The sequence below is a fragment of the Phocoena phocoena genome, chromosome 6 (assembly GCF_963924675.1).
Source record: "Phocoena phocoena chromosome 6, mPhoPho1.1, whole genome shotgun sequence".
Taxonomy (NCBI): Eukaryota; Metazoa; Chordata; class Mammalia; order Artiodactyla; family Phocoenidae; genus Phocoena; species Phocoena phocoena.
The window spans coordinates 93,999,150-94,020,958 of record NC_089224.1 but is presented as its reverse complement, the minus strand read 5'-3'; the positions used below and the strand labels follow the sequence as shown (position 1 = coordinate 94,020,958).

The window sequence follows — 21,809 nt, the reverse complement described above, 5'->3', positions numbered from 1 at the left end:
CTGTCGTGGATTATAGTTTTAGATATTTATTCTGTTTCCATGTTTTTCTTCTTTAGAGACTTTAATTATACATATGTTGGATCTTTGCCTATATTGCATGTCAACCACTTTATTTTTGATCCTTTTTACTTCCTTTTTAATCTCATTTTTATTCTTTTTGGTGGTTTTCTTGTATTTGTTCAATACATTTATATTCAAATCTATCCTTCTTTGGGCACCATGAAATTTAGTCTTTATTTCTGATGTGATTTTGTCTTTTACTTTTTTCCTGAATTCAGTCACTTGTGTTTCATTTCCTTCCTGCTTTTTGTTCATTCTGTTCTTATTTTTGAATTTCTAACTCAAGGTGTTTTCTTTATATTCCAAAGGCTTTTTTGAGGATATTTATTTGTTTATTGTCTTACAGGTTTTTTCCCCCCTATTTTGTGTTTTTTTTTTAAAGTGGAGTTTTTCACAAGCAGAAATGTTTTGAGTATAATTTTCTGTTTCTGTTTTTAAATGAACACTCCTTTGTTTATTAATTCCACAGACAGAGTTGGTCATTTGGGAGGGTCAAGAAGATTTCTAGGTTAAGAGTGCCTTCTTCTGTCACTGAATGAAGGGCAGTTTCTTTTAAAGGATATTTTTGTTTTTGTTTTTTTGGTGAGAGTGGGAATGAATTCTGTATTCTTTTATTTTGGGTACTCTTTTGACTTGTAAGATCTTGTCTTTCCCCTGCACTTGTTTTTCCTGTCACCACTTAGTTTCCAAAGAACACCTATTCCTTCCTTTTTATCCTCTTCTTTGCCAGAAGCAATGCCTTTCTCATACTACTACCTGCACTCTCCTTTGTGGCCCCAAAGCTTCCCTCTCCCCCTACCCCCTGTCCCCAGAGGGGAAGTGAAGGGGCTCCCTAGTGTGTGGAAACTTTTCCTCCTTCACAGCTCCCTCCCAGAGGTCCCATAGAAGTCTCACAGACTTTTCATCCTTTGCTTGTAGTCAGTACTCTGATATACCAGGTCTCTTTTTCAGTATTTTCATACTTAAGGTGGAATTTCTCTTTCTGGGAGTGACTCTAACTCACCATTGGGCCCTTTGTTCCCTCTTCTCTTTCACAGGGCTCTTCTAGAGCCCTCTCAGTCTCTAGAATGACTTGTGGGAGACTGAGAGAAAGCTTTGCTGGAATTTGGTATTTATTTTTCCATTAAAGGGTAATTTAAAGTTTGTAGTATTCTCTGTCTTCCAGTGGTGATGACAGCATTGGTTTTATGTTGTTTTATTTGCTTTTCCAGTTGATCTGAAGAATATTTTGGAGAATGTGTGGAGAGATTTGGATTTAAGGGGCCACCGTTACCCTTGAACTAGTTGGAAGTCTAATCTGTAATAAACTCTTAAGTGCTAACTTTCCCACTCCATATCTCTGCTCATGCCATTTCTTCTACCTGGAACCCTCTCCCCTCTTCTTTTCTTCAGTTTCTGTATTTCCTTCTTTCATGATCCCCTCAACTGAAGGTAAGTTTTCTTCTTTCTAAATTCCCATACTCTCTTTCAGGAGGAAATATTGGTAGGAGTTTGGCACAGTTACTCTGGGGTCAGGTTATCTAAATTCAAATCTCAGTTCTGCTATTTACCATCTCTGTGCCTTTGGGAAAGTTGTTTAACCTCTATGTGTATAAGCTGCCTTAACTGTAAAAATGGGACTAACATCATGGATTTGTTGTGAGACTAAATGGGTTAATGCATATGGAGAACCAGCACAGTGGCTGATACACACAATAAGCATCTATCAAATGTTAACTGTTACTTAAGTTTACCTTATGACATTTATTATATACTCTCATATTTTTGTTATATTAATATAGGGTGTAACTCCTAGATTAAATACATATTAAGGGCAGAAACCATGCCTTATTCAGAGTACCTGTATTCTATTTGGTTAATATGATATCATTTGCTTAGCTTTCCCCTTATTGCTGATTGTTTACATTTAGTTATTATTATTATTTTTTATTTATTTATTTTTGCGGTATGCGGGCCTCTCACTGCTGTGGCCTCTCCCACCACGTAGCACAGGCTCCGGACATGCAGGCCCAGTGGCCATGGCTCACGGGCCCAGCCGCTCCGCGGCATGTGGGATCTTCCCAGACCGGGGCATGAACCCGTGTCCCCTGCATCGGCAGGCGGACTCCCAACCACTGCGCCACCAGGGAAGGCCCTGATTGTTTACATTTAAACAACCAGGAATGCTGTGCCCGCCACTGTCCTGGACACTAGGAGTACAAAGATGAATGAGACATAGTCTCTCATGGTACACACATGCATAATAATACATACGTAATATTACAATGCATAAAATGTAGTTTGAGGTATTTGCAGGGAACTGTGGGAGACCTGAGGAAGTACAGTAATGACTGATTTTGCCCAGAGTTGCTTGCCCATATTAATGAAACAGAAACAAAGTTTCAAAAAAATCTGATGAACTAAGAGCCTAATTTTCTCTTCTCTGAGGCATTCTTGCAGGTCTGGTTTTTCAACTTCAGGCTTCTAGCTTAGAAGCCCTGTGGGTGGGGAAAGGAGAGAGAGAAGGCAGAGTGACCACTGAAAATGGAGCAAAGAAGGAATATTTGAATGAGGGGCATGTACTTACTTTCCATAGCAAAGGAGCAGAGAGTGGGGTAGCAAAGGACTCAGGATGAGCTGTCTTCTTACTGGGGATCCTTTTCTCTCCAGTGAGCTCAGCATGGGTTCAACCTGCCTGTGGTTCAAACTGTGAACCCTTGGATGGAGAGAAGGGGACCTAGAGTGAGAGTCCCTCTCTTACCAAGATGGAATTGAACTTAACCAGTGGGATGTCTCTGTGAGCAGAAGGAATTGCAGACCCACCATAATTGTAACATTACATGTTCATGTATGTATGCATGTGTGTGTCCTTTAAAAAAAAACAGAATCATATATGTACCATTTTTCATCTTGCTTTTTTATTTTATTTAAAACATTTTTGGCTTTACAGTATTCTGTGGACATACTTCTGTATCAGTTCCTATAATGCCATCTCCTTCTCTGAGGGAAGCACAGTATTCCACTGTGTGGAGGTTCACAAATTTATTAACTTGTCCACTATGGAAAGATATTTAGGTTTTTTTTTCCCCTTCAAATTTTTGTTGTTATAGACAATATTACTTTTAATATACTTACATATATTATGTTTTGCTGATACCCAGATGCACATTTTTTCACATTTTAATACCTATGAATTTTTATAAGTGTTATACAGTCAAGTGGCTGCCATGAACATAATTGTCATTACTCACGTATGTATCAAATTGGTCATAGCTACTTGCAGCGTTGCTACTTTTATTTAGTTTTGGACATTAGTGACATATTAACATTTTGCTTACTAAAACTTTTTCAGAACTTTTCCAATGATTTGACATTGAAACAAAAAGTTATTGTGGGGCTTCCCTGGTGGTACAGTGGTTGAGAGTCCTCCTGCCAATGCAGGGGACACGGGTTCGTGCCCTGGTTCGGGAAGATCCCACATGCCGCAGAGCAGTTAGGCCCGTGAGCCATGGCTACTGAGCCTGCGCGTCTGGAGCCTGTGCTCCGCAAAGGGAGAGGCCACAACAGTGAGAGGCCCGCGTACCACCAAAAAAAAAAAAAAAGTTATCGTGTATGTAGAAAAACATGGAAATAGATCAGCAATGTATAAAAGCAAGTGTCAGCATCAGAATGGCTTGCAAGAAAAAGAAAATAGAACATTTAAAACAAATACTGCCTCACCAAGACTCAGGATAGAGCATAGGTTGTGGAAATATACACTGATATCTCTTAATTGAAAAGTGATTGGGAATTGTTACATACTGAATATGGAGAAATTTTAGTAGTGTCTCAATCAATTTTTTGATTTTTCTTTTATTATATATTATAAAATTTTAATGTTTCTATAGGTTTGAAAAAACTCTTTCAACCAGTATAAAATAATTCTGAGACAAGAAAATAATCATGACAGAGTTTACTTGGCAGTATTTTTTCTTTCTTAATAAAACAAAATAATAGTGCATCTTACAAGAATGGTATCTTAGGTTTGATGAAATGTACTGTATCTTTGCATAATTGGGCAGGATATTTCTGTAGAATTAAGTCTTAAGAGTGGAATTACCAAGATAAAGAGCCTCATAAATTCCTCTCCACAAAGACTGTATCAATTTACACACACACCTGTTTTCCAACACCTTCACCAATGCAGGATATTCCAGTTTTTTAATGTTTGAGAGCCTAATAAGTGAAAAACATATTTTATTTTGGTTTAATTTGTACCTCTTTGCTTATTGATTGTCCTATTACAGTTTTCCTATGAATCACTTTTTCTATTTATTGCTCCTTTTCATGTGTTGTTGGTGGTATTTTTCTTCATGGTAATTGTTGTTTAGATATCAGGGCCATCAACTTTTCCAAATATGTTACAATTATTTTTTCACACTTTGTTGCTTGTCTTTCAAACTTAGGTTGTTGAATCGTTTGCCCTAAAGAAAATTTAAGATTTTATTTAGTCAAATTAAAAAAATTTTTTCCTAGTTTTCTTATTATTTCTTTCCTAACCAAGATTATAGAACTGTTTTCCTATATTCTTTTCTAGTATATTTTTTAACTAAAAATTTATTACAGTTGCAATCATTTTTGCCTGTATGTCAAGGTGGGGATCTAATATTAGTTTATTTCTGTGGATAACTATTTCCCAACTCAGTTTATTTCCCACTGATTTGAAAGTCCACCCCTATCTTATATAAATTCCGATGCATAGATAGATTGGTTTCTGGGTTCTGCTCTGCTCCATTGACCTCTTTGTTTATTCCTTTGCTAGCAACAAACTAGCAATTTAGCATTCTCAATTCACCCCAGGGAGTGGGGGGGGCAAAATCAGCTAAATGGGCAAAAATTGCTTCTTGAGGGGTGGAACAATATTATTCTTTTAATATATGAATCATAGGGCTTCCCTGGTGGCACAGTGGTTAAGAATCCGCCTGCCAATGCAGGGGACATGGGTTCGAGCCCTGGTCCAGGAAGATCCCACGTGCTGTGGAGCAACTAAGCCCGTGCGCCACAACTACTGAGCCTGTACTCTAGAGCCAGCGAGCCACAACTACTGAAGCCTGCATGCCTAGAGCCCGTGCTCCGCAACAAGAGACACCACCACAATGAGAAGACCGTGCACCGCAGTGAAAAGTAGCCCCCCATTGCCACAACTAGAGAAAGCCTGGGCACAGCAACGAAGACCCAACACAGCCAAAACAAACAAACAAAACCCAGGAAATTAACACTAAATATATATATATATATGAATCATAGACAAACATATAGTAAATAAGAAACATATACATACCTGTGGTATTAAAATTTTATAAAGTATGAGAGATTAGGGAAAAAAATGTTTAAAAAGGCTCCATGTAGGGCTATAATGAAAAAAGGTTGAGAAATACTGTCATAATTTTATAATAGTTACTGAAACCTGGTTATGTCCTGTTTCAATATTTTTATTTTAATTTTTTCTTGTTATTCTCATTAATCTTCCCCCCAAAATTTAGTAGTAATTGTGTTTTTGTTCATTGAGCGTGCCAAGCTGATTCCTGCATGTGGGGTTTTGACATTGGAGCCCCCTCTGTCTGACCCCTCTTCCTCCACTCTTGATGCTCACTCACTCATCCTTCAGGTCTCTGCTCACATATTACCTCCACAGAGGACCTTCCATAACCATCCTTTCTATTCTTGTATGATGCTTTTCAGTCTTTACCAGTACACAAAATTATATATATATATATATATATACTTAAAAAAAATAAATTTATTTATTTTTTTTGTTTATTTTTGGTCGTGTTGTGTCTTCATTGCTGTGCGTGGGCTTTCTCTAGTTGCGGCGAGCAGGGCTACTCTTTGTTTCAGTGCACGGGCTTCTCATTGCGCTGTCTTCTCTTGTTGCGGTGCACGGGTTTCAGTAGTTGTGGCACGTGGGCTTCAGTAGTTGTGGCTTGTGGGCTCTAGAGCACAGGCTCAGTAGTTGTGGTGCACGGGCTTAGTTGCTCCACAGCATATGTTGGATCTTCCCGGACCAGGGATCTAACCCATGTCCCCTGCATTTGCAGGCGGATTCTTAACCACTGTGCCACCAGGGAAGCCCTATATTTTTAAAATTTATTTTTTCACTTGTTTATTTTCTGCCTTTCTCACTAGAATGAATTCCATTAGGTGCAGGGACTTTGTTTTCTCACCACTTTATCCTTAGCCCCAAAGCATGCCTGGCACATGGTGAGAACTTTCTATTCACTGAATAATGTGTAAACTTACCACATTCCAAGAAAGTCCATTGGAATCACCATTGGAAGTACATTCCACTTACAGATTAATTGGTGGAGAATTGATATCTTTTCACTTTTCAATCTTTCCATTCAAGGATGTGGCATTTTCTCTTTGTTGTTTTATTTTATGTCCTTCTGGGGGAAAAAAAATCTTCTTGTAAGTCTTGGACATTTCTAGTTACATTTATTGCTAGGTATCTGAAGTTTGTTCATGGTTTCTTCTCTTGTGAATAGAAATCTTTTAATTTTTCTATTATATTTTATTTGTGGTTTTAGTTTATTTGTGTCAGCAGGCCTGTGTTCATTGTGGGGTCTCAAAGGGAGGATCTATTTCCTTGCTCTTTCCAGTTTCTAGACCCTGCCTACATTCCTTGGCTTGTGGCCCCGTCCTCCATCTTTAAAGCTCATCAGTTCAACCTTCAATTCTCTCTGGCCCTGATCTTCTTGTCTCCCTTTTTTTTTTTTTTTTTAATTTAATTTAATTTTTTTTTAAACATCTTTATTGGGGTATAATTGCTTTACAATGGTGTGTTAGTTTCTGCTTTATAACAAAGTGAATCAGCTATACATATACATATTTGTCTCCCTTTTTTAAAGACCCTTGTCACTGCATTGGGCCCATCTGGATAATCCAGGATAATCTCCCTATTGTAATCACATTTGCAAAGTCTTTATGCCATGTAAGGTAACATGGTTACAGATTCCAGGGACTAGGATGTGAACATCTTTGAAGGGACCATTATTCAGCCTACCATACTTGTGCTTACAGATATGTAGAAAACGATTAGTTTTTCTATGTTCTTGTCTTTGGGTGCATTTTGCCAAACTCCTATTATTTTTCTGTCGTTTTCAAACAATTGCATATTTGTTTTTCAGTTTTTTTTTTTATTTACTGTCAGTTGCATAATTTGTTCCCTTTCTTTCTGGTATTGATAGCTCATTTTTCTCCTTGCGTCGTTCTGCATTGTCTAGAATCTCCTGACTAATGCTAAATAATAGCTGTGAAACCATGCATCCTTGGATTGTTCTTAACTTTACTAGAAATTGTTTTACCACTGGGTGTGGTGGTTTCTAATAAACATTCTTTTAAATCAAGAAGTTTTTAACAAATTAAATCCTAGTTTGCTAAGACTTTTAGGCAGGAATGTACATTAGATGTATTAACCATTATGATTATAAAAGTGACCATATGGTTTTTCTCTTTCAATCTATTAATAGCTTTCCTAGTAATGATCATCTCTGTATTCCTGGAGTAAATCTCCCTTGTTTATAGTGTATTGTTCTTTGAACGTACTGCTGACTTCTATTTGTTAATATTTTATTTTTGTATTTATATTAATAAGTGAATTTGGCATAGTGTGTTTAGTAATTGGTTGTGCCGTCCTTGTACACGTTGGGCATTGTGGATTATCCAGTCATACTGAGTGAATTGGGAAACTTTCTACCTTTTTGTATGGTCTGGAACTGTTTAAATACTACTGAAGTTATATGCTTTTTGAAAGTTTCATAAAGGTGAGTTTCCTTGGGCCACTACTACTTATCTCTAAAACCATCTTCCTTACCTTCCTTAAAGATTGCTTTATCCTGAATTATCCATACTTTATTCCTTACTCGGTCTTACAGCATTTGAAGAATAGCTTGTGACCTGTGGAACAGGTTTTCTCTGGGCAAAGCTGCCCCATCCATAAAGAGGGGTCACATCTATCAACTAGGCTTCATTCATAGGAACCTGTTGGTCCAGGGGCTTACACAATAAAGGTTTGGCTCCCATGAGATTTTCTTTTTTTTTCACATGCTTTGGGAGTTCTTTATCACTTATTAATCATCACAGTGTTCCTATGAAACTTCTTAGCAAGTCTGATGTATTATTTTCAGTTTAAGGACAGGGATCATCGTTGAAGGAAATTACCTTTGATACCAGAGTTTTGAATAACCAGTCTTTTTAAAAATTTATTTTTTATTGAAGTATAGTTGAATTACAGTGTTGTTTGAATAACTAGTCTTTATTTTAAAAAGCTTGGGGGATGTGCCTCTGTATTATATGGTACCAGTACTGAACTATCTTTTGGATTCATTACCATGAAATTGAGCAGAGACCACTGAATGCTTCTTTGATCATAAGAGATGAGGAAGCCCGAACCAAGAGCGACCACTCCCCCCTTTTCATCATGAAAAGCCTGACTGCTTGAGGTAGCCTTTTTCATTTCCTCAAGGAGTAATTCTCAGTTCTCTGCGGAAATGTTACTCTCAGCTCAGAATTTCAAACTGATGCTTGTTTGTCTAAATGAGGTTGTCCAAGACCAGGACAATGAGTCGCTGTTTTAGCTTAGTAAACCAAGGGAATTTGCAGTGGATCGACTTAACTAATTTTTTAAGAAGGATTCTCAGACTGGGTATCTTTTGATCTTAAATCTTTCATCAGGACTGTGTTTACATAAATATAAAAATGGTGTTTCTTGGACTGCTACCACTTATTTCTAAATTAAAATACTGCTGAAGTCATCCGCTGTAAATGCTTATCCTTGGAATATTGTTCAATTAAAAGGTAGTATTTTGGTATAAGGTGTAAGTTGATTTCTCATTCTTTTCCCCTTGCAGTAAAACAGACCATCAGTAACATTTCAATATTTAATGAAACCTGCTTGAGATGGAGAAATATGAAGACAGCTGATATAGAGGAGATGTATTTAGTAAGTTACTGAAAGTTACTCTGTTTATAGGTGTTTGTCTTGTGTGGGAGGTTCAAAAAATATCAACAAACCCAAAAAACTACTTATATAGCTGCCGTTATCAGTGGAAGATTTATAGTGACAATTGCAGTAAGAAACAAGAAAGTGGGAACTTCTGCTGCATATTTGAAGACAGAGACCTCGGGGATTGATGAGAAAATCATGAGAGGTTCTTTGTGCAACATAGCCCGATGCAGAGCTGATGTTCAGGCAGTGTCATGGAAGGAAGCCAGTGGCTTTTGCAAGTGTGTGTCTCTCCACACCAGTGCCTCTGATCAGGGTCTGAATGTGTTGCCTGGAGAGTCAAGGGGAACTTCTAAAGCTAGATGTGGTTGTGAGTAAGAAAGGTAAAGACCATGGGATGAGCTGCTACTAAAAGCAATTAAGTAGGAAGAAAAGTGCATCTATTGGCCCAGGTGCTGGGATGTTACAGTAAAGTGTAGGGAATGTCAGAAGGGGGCGGGCAGAGGAGAAAAACTCTTCCCAGGTTTTACCAAACCGACTAGGATTACCCTAATGCAGCAGTCCCCAATCTTTTCGGCACCAGGGATCGGTTTCGTGGAAGACATTTTTTCTACCGCCAGGGAGTGGGGTGATGGGTCAGGCGGTAATGTGAGCAATGGGGAGCGGCAGACAAAGCTTCGCTCGGTCCACCACTCCCCTCATACTGTGTGGCCTGGTTCCTAACAGGCCGTGGACTGGTACCGGTCTGCAGTCCAGTGGTTGGGGACCCCTATCCTAATGCACGTTCTGCCCTGGGAGAAGCCTTAGTTCAGAGTCTTAATTTTCTTTCTAGGAAATTGTTCTTTGGTTTTGCTCCTGTGGTTTTGCCAACAGACTTTGACATTGGGCATGTGCCGTTATATGTGTAAGAACAAGAAAGAGAAAGTTGTTGGTGTTGGGGCCTCGAGTTTTTGTGCATTTTGATTTAAAAATATGTTTATGATACTGATAATACTGTAATTACAGTATTTATGGTATTACAACTCTAATATTTGCTTTCTGCCATATTTCACTTTCTGAAGGCACTTTAGAATCAAGAGTAAGAGAGTGTGAGAGAAAGGGTAGGTATCCAGGCATTCAGAGCCTTTCAAGCTAGCAATTCACCTGGTGAACTTTTCTATGTTTTAGTTCCACATTTGGGGCCAGAGATGGTATCAGAAGGAATTTGCCCAGGAAATGGTCTTTAATATCACTGCCAGCAGCCAGGCTCCTGAGACGTGTTTGGACCTGAGGCCAGGTACCAACTACAGTGTCAGCATCCAGGCTTTGTCTTCTGAACTTCCTGTGGTCATCTCCCTGACAACGCAGATAACAGGTAAATCTTGAATAACAGCATTTGGATGAACAAAGTCACTGCAGAGCTGTATAGGCTCAAATAAAGAGGCACACTATTACTTTCTATCTTTATATAATGAAGTTTAAGAGAAAGAGGAAGAAGGACGTGAAATTGGAGAGGGGAACTAAGGGGACTGCAGCCTGAACTGCAATGTTTTATTTCTTAAAAAGGTACCTGAAACAAAATAGGAACATTGAAGAAATCTGGGTAGTGTGTACATGAGTGCTGGTTAAATTCCTTCTGGATATTTGAAATATTTAAAATATTTCATATTTAAAAAGAAATTTTCCTATTACTCTTTCTTTCTCAGTAACATATTTGTCATTCTGTTACAAGTACCTTAAGAGTAGGTTACTCTCAGGGAAAAATGACTGGCAGTCCCACTCTAGTCCCCTAGAAAATTCACTTTCCACTCATTTTCTTATGTCTCCTCAAATCTGTGATGCTCACTCCATCCTCCAACACACACACTCTGAGCTAATATTCAGACTATTAGCTTCTTGTTTCTTATCTCACTAAGGAATCAGAAGTAATTAGGTGAGGGGGTGGTGGTGGGATGAATTGGGAGACTGAGATTGACATATATACACTAATACGTATAAAATAGATAACTAATAACAACGTTTTGTATATAAATAAATAAATTTTTTTAAAGTAATCAGGTGAGGACTTTCCACTCCCAAATCTCCCATTGTTGCCTTCATGCAGAACCTATATTTTATCTTCTCTCTTGTCCCCACGCCTAAGGTGAATCCTCCCTCAACCCCGTCATCCCTTCTTGCCTCATCCTCAATTCCCTCCAGTAAAGAATTAGTCCCAACACTGCACAAGCATGTTGTAATATCTCATTTTTAAACGAAAACATAGAAAAGATAAACACACTTCTTTTGACCCCATATTCCCTCCAGCTACTCTGCCTTCTCTCAGCCCCTCTTTACAGTAAAACTCCTTGAAAGAATGTTGTGTAGGCTCCACATCCTTACCTCCTCTTCTTTCTTTAACTGGTTCCAGTCCAGAGGCATTTGTCCTCAATGCTTTACTGGAAGTGTCTCCATCTTGCAAAACCCACTGCCCAATTTTTTTCTTATAGGATTTTCTCTACAGCATTTGGCATTCCATCCTTGAAACACCTTTTCTCTTGGCTTTTGGATCCTTCTACCTTGCTGGCTGTTCCTTCTCAGTTTTTTTTTTTCACTAGGTCCATCTATTGGGTTGGCCAAAAGTATCGTTCGGGTTTTTCCATAAGAGCTTCCAAAGAACCCAGATGAACGTTTTGGCCAACCGAATACTTTAATTGATGCCCCTTGCCTCGCCTTCTTCTATTCCTTTTTCTTCATTATTTACTCTTTCTGCCTAGGCGATCTCTACCAGTCTCACGGCTATAAACATTACCTGTGTGCTGAGCATTCCCAAATATGTATCCACCTGTCTCCGAAACATATCCTATTGAACATCTAATAGGCAAACCCAGTAGAACTTTTGATTTCTCACCTCTTCCCTCACCCCCAAATCCATTTCCATCCAGGCGTCTCTATCTCAGTTATTGGCATTCCTATTCACCAACTGCTCAGGCCAAAAAGGAATCATAATTGATTCTATCTCTGCCACCATTTCTAGTCCATCAACAAGCTGGCTTGTTTCTGAAATAAACGTTCTGAATCCAGCCACTTCTCCGCACTTTTGCCTTTACCACTAGCAACCTAATCCAAGCCAGCAACTTCTTGCTTGGACTCCTGCAGTAGCATTCTAACTCTTCTCCCTGTGTTCACAGTTGCCTATCACCTGCTGCCCTAAGTCTTAATCTTCACCATAACTTTAAAAACATCACTCAGAGTGTCATATTGGGCTTCCCTGGTGGCGCAGTGGTTGAGAGTCTGCCTGCCGATGCAGGGGACATGGGTTCGTGCCCCTGTCCGGGAAGATCCCACATACCATGGAGCGGCTGGGCCCGTAAGCCATGGCCGCTAAGCTTGCGCATCCGGAGCCTGTGCTCCGCAACGGGAGAGGCCACAGCAGTGAGAGGCCCGCATACCGCAAAAAAAAAAAAAAAAAAAGTGTCATATTGAATGAAGTAAGTCAGACGGAGAAAGACAAATATCATGATATTGCTTATATGAGGAATCTAAAAAAATGGTACAAATGCACTTATTAACAAACCAGAGTCACAGATGTAAAAAACAAACTCATGGTTACCAGGGGGAAAGGAAGGGAGGGATAAATTGGGAGATTGGGATTGACATATACACACTACTGTATATAAAATAGATAACTAATAAGGACCTACTGTATAGCACAGGGACCTCTACTCAATACTCTAATGACCTATATGGGAAAAGAATCTAAAAAAGAGTGGATGTATATATATGAATAACTGATTCACTTTGCTGTACAACTGAAACTAACACAACATTGTAAATCAACTATACTCCAATAAAAATTAATTTAAAATCATATAAGATACATATCATCCCCAGCTCAAAACGGTCCTATGAGTTTGCATTAGTGTTCTAATGGAATCCACGTTCCTTACCATGGAACATGGAGTCTGGCCCCTGCCTACCTCATTGACCTCATCTCCCTCTGCCCTCTCCCTTTCTCACTAAAAGCAGCAGCATCCTTCCTTGCTATCTCTCAAACGGGTCAAACTTGTTCTTGCATACACGTCTTTCCATTTGCTGCGTAATCTTCGTGGGACACTCTCTCCACATGGCTTCTTTATAATCACTCAGGCTTCTGCTCAAGTGCCATTACCTAGAGAGCCTCTCCCTGCCCATCCTTTCAAAAATCATCTGCTATTGCCACCCCATCACTCTATTCTCTTCCTCTGCTTGAATTTCTTCATAGAACTCATTTTCAGGACTTGTATTTTTAAAAATTTACTTGTTTATTTTCTTTTCCCCTACTAAAATAAGCAGTCTTTGAAGACAGAGATTTTTGTCTGTGTGTTCTACATTGAATCCCCAACACACAAGGACAGTGTGAGCACACGTAAGGACACTGATAACACAACAAAAGAATATTTTGGTAATGAATGCATACGAGGGCTAACCCCCAAAGGGCCAGCGGGTGGTATTGGCATTGAAGAAATGCCTGGTTAGTTAATAAAAGCTTTAGACCGAAAAGAATTCACCAACTTTGGAGCTGGAAAGAGATGTTCAATTTGGGCATTTTTTCCCATGGTGACTTATCAAAATGGACAGCTATTCCGTCTCCTACTCTTTGGTCCTTCTCATGTTTTGAAGGTTTGCATTGCTGATTCACATTAGCATTTCCTATTTTTTGAGTTGGGGAGAGGGAGTTTCATCTTGATGAGACACACTTCTACCTTGTTTTGTACGCTAAATATTGCCCCGTAGCTCAAGCATCCTGTGTCTGTGTTCCTGGCCACCAGGGGACACTGTTGAGCTGTTTAAGTTCATTGAAACCACCACTGCATACTTTTCACTCTACTTTAAAGAGTCAGCAATTTTTAAAAAGTGTGAAAATTCAAGTTGTTAAGATCTTATGAAAGAGTAACTAAACAAATAAAATAAGAACAAACCCCAAGCCCTGTCTTTAATAAGAGAACCACATACTGATGTGAAGAGGTGTGCCTGTTTGCCTAAGATGTGGCTTTGTTTCAGCAAAATTATGAACTTTTGAATTTTACCAGAAAGGTGAGGCAAGGGGTTTGGACGTGGAATACACAGAAGCTGATTTCCCAGAAGAAAAGTGAATGGAATTTCCCTTCTGAGTGTCTTACATGAAACTAAATCTTACCGATGGGAACAGGATGAAAACGAGCGCTTTAAATATATTGCTGACCTCAGAGGAGAGTGAAAGCTTTTGGAATGTTGAAGGACAGAGGCAAGTGTTGTAGTGGCAATGGAAGAGGGTGCTGGTGAGAAAGGTGGTGAGATGGAGAGGCTATCACAGTGCTTCTGACTCATGGCCCACGTGTTTCTGCAGGCAGCCCATTGATGGGAATTCATCAGAACAGTGCCACCATTTATACTCCCTTATGTAAGAACAAACTTTCATCCTTGATGTAGACCCAAAGGGCCAGAAGAGCTGCCCCACACTGGTTATGCTATTTTCTAGCCAAGTCAAAAAGCTTGTAGGCAAAATTTCCTTCTCATAGAGAGAGGGAGAGAACCAGAGAGGGGGAAGTGGGGGGAGGGAGAGAAAGAGAGAGAGAGAGAAAGCAAGTGCCTGCAGGAATGTAAAGATAAACCATTTATTCCACACAATGTGGTGATCATTTGAGGTTGAATGTTTATTATGGAACCGAGAATGCTGGAAGAGAAAAGGGAAACGAATATGTAAAGGAAATCATTCCTTCCCAAGTCCACCTTCAATTCCGAGGCTGGCAATGTACACGGGAATTTCCCCATCTCTGCCTGCATTCGTAATAAGAAAAACAATGTACTTTTTCAGATGTTCAGGAAAGCCACTGAAAGCACAGGTATGTCCCAAGCGTTCTCAGGCTATCCCTCTAACAGAGAGCTCCAGTCAGGATAGCTCTAATTCCCCCTACAGGGCTGGGGACCACTGCCCCCTCCTCTGACCCCTCCTCTCTTACTGTTAAGTGTCCTTAGGAAGGACCGTGCAGGTCAGGTGTCTTGATGTTCTTCTGCTGTGAGCTTCTCTTCCACAAACCATCCAAGGACTGTGCACTCCTGTGTCCTCAGTGAGGACCTTGTCTTCTCAGGCTGCTTCCAGAGTACCACACTTATTCCTGCTGTTTCCCCTGGCTCCGAATGGGTAGGAACTGCCCCGGAGGTTAGGAGAGGAGCTGGCCTTCATCCCAACTGTTTTTCTTCATCCAGGCTCTCTCGAAGTCTTTCACGGACACAAGTTCTTTGACATCTGAGGACCTAATGTTAGGTCAGGCCAGGAGGGAGGCACACGTGTCCTTCCATACCTCCATGGGCCACCTGTTCCTCTCATCTCCAGAAATCTCCCAACTACTTTCCAGCTTCAAGTCAAAACCTAGCCTTTCAAGGAAATGGCTATATGGGGATGGATATCTCCCCACTCTTCTCACTGAAAGCATCTGCATCCCTGCTGAGGCCCCACTGAGACAAGATGGTACACCACAGAGGAAAATGGGCTGGATGTGTTATGTTCCTATAGCAACGCTAGCTACTAACCATTGGGTGTCTTTATTTTTATATATTTATTTATATGTATTAGTTCCTTGCATTTACTTGAAGTTTATAGCATAAGGTTGCGACCTTTGTTTAGATTTGGTGCAGATAAAATTTTCTTTTACTTTTTTTTTTGGTTCATTTTAATGGGTTTTAGAGGAATTTTAACACATTTGCACTTCTGTTACCTCCTTCCTCTCATTGATTTTAATAGTTTGCCTACATTAATGGTTTTAATCTTTTGTTATACATATTACACCCCCAGGTTATTTACTCTTTAATTTTTTTGTCAATATTCTTTTTGACATTTAGACATTTTAAGTTTTCATGTAATCAATTCTATTGATTCTTTTATAGTTTCTGCCTCTGGTCATGCCAAGAAAAGCCTTCCCCACCCTGAAAATCAGATCAATAATTTTTATTCTCTACTATTTTCAAATGCTTCTTAATGGTTTTGCTTTTCACATTGAAGGTTAGACCCATATGGAATTTGTTTAGATGAGTGTATAAGGTTAAATTTACATGAGAATTTTTTTCCCCCAGATGATAAGCCAGTTTCCCCATCACCTTTGGAACGACTGTCCAGGCCACACACTATATTCTCATTTATTTATTTGGGTCTCTTTCTCGATTGTCTAGCTTCTTCCATTGCTTTGCCTATCCTGTGCTTTTTCAGTTATTCTATTTCAGTTATTGTAAATTTATAATATATTTAATATTTTGTAGGACAAGTCCTGCTTCATTGCTTTTTCCTGACTCTTCAAAGTTTTCTCAGATGGTAGCCTCCATAATTTCCTTTGTCACTTGCTTCTAGTAGAGAATGGATACTGTTGACACCTAGGGGTAGTAATGAGTATGTCCTCTCATCTCACATACTCAGGGTGAAAGAACTCCAGCCTAGACACGACCCATTTCTTGCCTTGGGTCTGATTTGGTTTAAATCAGTAATGAAGCCGATGGAAAGGAGAGCAGGTCTGCCATAGACAGCAGTTTGGGGGATGGGAAACAGCACCTTGGAAAATATGGCTGGAAGTTAAGGTTATTTAAACTCAAAAATGTGGCGAAGAACCAGCCTGATGAAGTCCAGGCTTTCACATTCGAGAGAAAAGGCAGACAGTTTTTAAGGTGGGGAAGGCCTTGAGCAGGCAGAGCAGAAAGCAGTCTAGAAGTCACGTGTTGGTGGAATCAACTGCATGGTAGTGGCACATTTAGAATGGCAAGAATGATGCTGGGACTGAAAAGGGGCAGCGTGGTACAGAACAAGCAGGCGATGGCCTTCCTGCCCCTGCTGTGGGCCCGCCTTCTCCAAGCTGGGCGAGCACTTTGTTCTGTTGTTCCTGGGGTGGGTGAGAAACCTGGTGGTTTTAAAAGATTAGCCAAGAGGGCTTCCCTGGTGGCGCAGTGGTTGGGAGTCCACCTGCTGATGCAGGGGACATAGGTTCGTTCCCCGGTCCGGGAAGATCCCATATGCCGCGGAGCGGCTGGGCCCGTGAGCCATGGCCGCTGAGCCTGTGCGTCCAGAGCCTGTGCTCTGCAACGGGAGAGGCCAGAACAGTGAGAGGCCCACATACCGCAAAAAAATTAATTAATTAATTAATTAAATAAATAAAATAAAAGGTTAGCCAACAGATTAGAGGACCTAGAATTATTAATCTCAGAGAAGAGCAAACAGAGGAATAAGTTGAGCTTAAGGAGAGTTCTCACACAGAAAAGAGTAAACAATTAATCTCCTTCTGGGCTGAAAACAGGAAATTTGTGATAAAAGCCACTTACTTTACTGTGATAACAAAACATCATGAATGAAAGGGCATTTCATTGATAGCCTGAAGGGCTGAGTGCAGAGATACAGTAAGTCCCCTACATATGAACCTTCAAGTTGTGAGCTTTCAAGGATGAGAGCGTGAGTTCGCATGTGCAATCACGTAAGTTAGTTCACGTGTCTGGCGTACGTTGTCACGTGCGTGCATCCTCTACAAGTGGTTGTGCTTTTGTGTACTTTACAGAACTGTATAGAGTACAGTAGTACGGTATCTTTATTTCAAGCCCAGGATGACCAGAAGCAAGCATAAAAGCCGTGGTGATATAGCTGGTACTGCTCAGAAGCGCCAGGAATTGGAGGCCCAGAGAAAGGGTGAAGAGAGACAAGAGGAAGAAGAAGTAACTGAAGAACTGAAGAGATTCATGACACAGGAAATGGCAAGGGGATTTCTTTTATGTGAGGAGGCACTGTTAGTCTTTGAAGCACAGCACCTGCATGTAGAATGGTACACAAAGGTTGCAACAGCTGTTCAGGATGCAATCCAGTGCTACCATGTCATCTACGATGAAAAACAAAGAGCTACTACCCAGATATCACTGGATCGTTTTTTCAAGAGGGTAGATAGAATTGAATCCAGCAAGGAACCAGAACCTGTGCCATCAGCGTCACGCATGAGTGAAACTGCAGCTTGCCCTCCGTCTCCTGTTGCTGACGATCCTTCAGCTCTACCATCTCCCACCCCCTCTCCTTCCTCCAGTCAGTAACTCTCCTCGCCTGTTCACTCGATGCCAGCCCCTGGATGCCAGCTGTTGTACTGGACTGCTGTACTTTTCAGGATACTGTCCTGTAAGATGAAACACGTTTTCTTTATTTTTGGTTTGTTTGTTTTTGATGTATTATTTGTGTGAAAAGTATTATAAACCTATTACAGTACAGGACTATATAGCCGATTGTGTTAGTTGGGTACCTAGGCTAACTTTGTTGGACTTACGAACAAATTGGACTTACAGACTCACTCTTGGAACGGAACTTGTTTGTATGCAGGGGACTTACTGTGCTCAAATGCTCACATTTCCCTGGGAAACCTGGTGGGGGCTTTTTAACTGCATTTTCCCCTCTCCCCATTAACGCTGCAGGGAGCTGGTCGTGTCTTCCTCAGGGGTGTCAGTTATGGAATCTCTTACTGGACACCTCTTGGAAACAGCATAGACCTTCAACACCACAATGTGGGGTCTTAACTGTAGGTGGGGGATTGTTCCCTAACAAACACACGGATTTATGGAAAACATAATTTGTGTGGCGTATCTGGGTGACTTTGGAAGAAATTCTAGACTTAGCACTGTTTAATAAGAGCTATAGGGGACTCTCACTCGTCCACCTGGTCTTAGATGCCTGGGTTTCCCCGGTGTTCACCCTAGGCCCTCGTCTCTTCTCAGATGCATTTATACCTTCCCCCATGGGCAGCCGTAGCCTCTTCTATTGATGACTGACTCCATATCACCATCACAGTTTGCTCCTAAGCTCTAGACCCGCATTTCTAACTGCCTGCTGGACGATTTCACAAGCACTTCAAACTTACCAGGTCTAGCAGTGAGCTGCGTCTGAACCTTCCCTGCAGACCTTGATGAATGACGTCACCACTGACTCAGTAGCCAAAACCAAAGCCCAGATTCCTTCCCCTTCCTTATCTTCCACCACCTTCTGTTCCGTCTCTGCCCTACGTGTCTCCTCCATCTGCCCCCTCTTCTCCCTTCTGAGTGCCATCACTCGCTTCAGATTCTTACCTAGATTTTGGAGAACCTGTGCTTTTGCTCTTTTCCAATTCATCCTCCAACAGGCAGTCCAAATTGTATTTCTAAAATACACATCTGCTAAGAATCGTTAGATGGCTTCTCATTATTTCTAAGACCTCAGATCTGGCCTATACTCACATGTCTCACTTTATTGCCCACTTCTACCCAGCTGGGACTCAACCTTTCGGACATACTGGACTCCTGCACTTCTGTCTCTGCCCTCACTCTCTCTTACCTCCTGCCCCTGCGTATGTCTGTTTCTGTATTTGATGGGCTCACCCCCCTGCCCTTGGTGTTCTTCCTCTGCACTCCCACCACCCTCTTGTGGAACTTTATCGTAGTTCCAAGCACTGCCTGTTTATAAGACTTTCTCCACTATTAGACTCTGAGCTCCTGGAAAGCAGAAATCATGTCTTCCATAGCTGTTTCTCCCAGCCTCACATAGAGGTGCATAGAGGTGGCTAATAAATATTTGTTGAAAGGCAGTGTATGAATAACATATTCAGTAGAGCTTTAAAAATCATCTAGGAAGGTCTAAGTTTTTATTTACTATAATTTGAATTGAGAATCTCCACCCCAAAGCTATTTTCTAATTGGGTAAATAGTCTTGAGTGTCTATTTTGGCCTCTTAGTACTAATTTCACTGTGGCAGGATTCAGAGGAATTTCAGGGGAGGGGGTGTTCATATTTTATTCTTTCTCTTTCTTCCTCCCTCCCTTTATAAATCTCATCCACTTGATAGCACTGTGGAGAAGATTAAATGAGATGAGGCATATATAGGACACATCTATAGATGTGTTGTGTGCCCAACACATGTAAGCTGTGTTACTCACAAGGCAGAGTGGCAGCTGGTACATTTATACCATGAATATAACTCCCAGTTAGATGCTAGAACGCTGGTGTCAGCCAATCAACCAACATTCTCCTCCCTGTGGAATATCTATTTGGGAAATCTGGTTGCTGGGGAGAGCAAGATAAGGACAGACAGCTGTGTGATTATAAAGGATCTAGAAGTCTAGGGAATTCCCCGGTGGTCCAGCGGTTAGGACTCTGTGCTTTCACTGCTGAGGGCACAGGTTCAATCCCTGGTGGGGGAACTAAGATCCCACGAGCTGCATGGCGCGGCCAAAAAATATATATATAATAATAATAATAATAAATAAACTGTTCCTAAAGGATCTAGAAGTCTGATAAGCTGGTCTCCCCACCAAATAAGAACCTATTTACCAAGTTAATTGAAAGGCCTACAGCATCCACCATCTGTCAGTGCTGGGGCATCATTTTTTTTTTAATTGTAATAAAATATATACAACATAAAATGTACCATTTTGATTATTTTTTCAGGACACAATTTATTGGCATTAAGTGCATTCACAATGTTGTAAACCATCACCATTATCTATTCCTAAAATGTTTTTATCACCCCAGGCAGAAACTCTGTTGACCATTAAGCAATAACTCCCCATTTCCTACACACCCCCTCAACCCTTGGCAACCTCTAATCTAGTTCTGTCTCTATGGATTTACCTGTTCCAGATATTTCATGTAAGTGGAATCACGCGATGGTTGTCCTTCTGTGTCTGGCTTATTTCATTTAGCCTAATGTGTTCAAGATTCATCCATGTCGGAGCATGTGTCTGAATTTGCTCATCTCTTCTTACATGGAAACTTTCCTCTTGATGCCCCATGAGGACCACTTTTTTCATGCTTCTGCTCGTTCTGATCATACCCCCTTTCTTCTTTTCAACATGTTTTCAGAGCCTCCCCTTCCGGAAGTAGACTTTTTCACTGTGCATGGAGGGCCTTTACCACGCCTGAGACTGAGGAAAGCCAAGGAGAAAAATGGACCCATCAGGTCAGTAGAGGCCTCTTTTCCATGGCTGCCCAGTGATCTCCATGGAGTGTTTTGAAAACTTTGGTTTGAGTGAGGAAGAGACTTCTCTTTAGGTGGCTTCACTGGAGTAGTTGAGTCAGTGCAGTCAGTGCCTCGTTTTTTGTTTCCTTGGGTACAGACTGGGCCTTTAATTCCAGCTAGCACCCTCCCTAATGAATAGAGAGACTTGTAAAGGACCAGAGACAAGCATTTGGGCAGCTGAGCTCGAGAAATTAAATCCGTTCCATTGGTCATTAGATGAGCACTGGTTGGGTACCCGTCAGGCTATCACTTTGCACTCACGCCTCCAGGTCCATCCTTTAGTGATGGTGGATCAGGAACATCATTTCATTTACCAAAAAGACAGAATATATTTTCCTTTATTTAAGGATGATCTTGGGGGGGGCGTGTAGTGCTTTCTTATTTATTTTTTTATTGAAGTAGAGTTGATTTACAATGTTGTTACAATCTCTGCAGTACAGCAGAGTGACTCAGTTATACACGTACAGACATTCTTTTTTTTAAATATTCTTTTCCATTATGGTTTATCACAGGATATTGAATATAGTTCCCTGAGCTGTACATTAGGACCTTGTTATTTATCCATTCTAAAGTAACAGTTTGCATCTACTAACCCCAAACTCCCAGTCCATCCCTCTCCCTCCCCCACTCCCATGTGTGTAGTGATTTCTGGAAGAGTCATTTGGATAATTCTTTTAATTCATTCATGTACTGAGATGTGAGCAAGACACTGCATTGTTAACAACTGCTTCTGGGACTCCAGGTGGTATTAGGATGGAATGAATTTACCTCAGTTGCTGGACTACCTTGTGTACAATTAAGCTTTTTATTTACAAA

General features: G+C 40.6%; 1 protein-coding gene across 1 annotated transcript in view; it reads left to right on the top strand.

Moving 5' to 3' along the window:
* SUSD1 (sushi domain containing 1) overlaps positions 1 to 21,809 on the top strand; it is a 114,275-nt gene that overhangs the window by 66,978 nt on the left and 25,488 nt on the right. Inside the window, exons 10-12 of the mRNA XM_065879932.1 lie at positions 8,928 to 9,019; positions 10,190 to 10,376; positions 20,837 to 20,933. Coding sequence (XP_065736004.1) covers positions 8,928 to 9,019; positions 10,190 to 10,376; positions 20,837 to 20,933 — 376 coding nt within the window. The remainder of the gene's footprint in view (positions 1 to 8,927; positions 9,020 to 10,189; positions 10,377 to 20,836; positions 20,934 to 21,809) is intronic.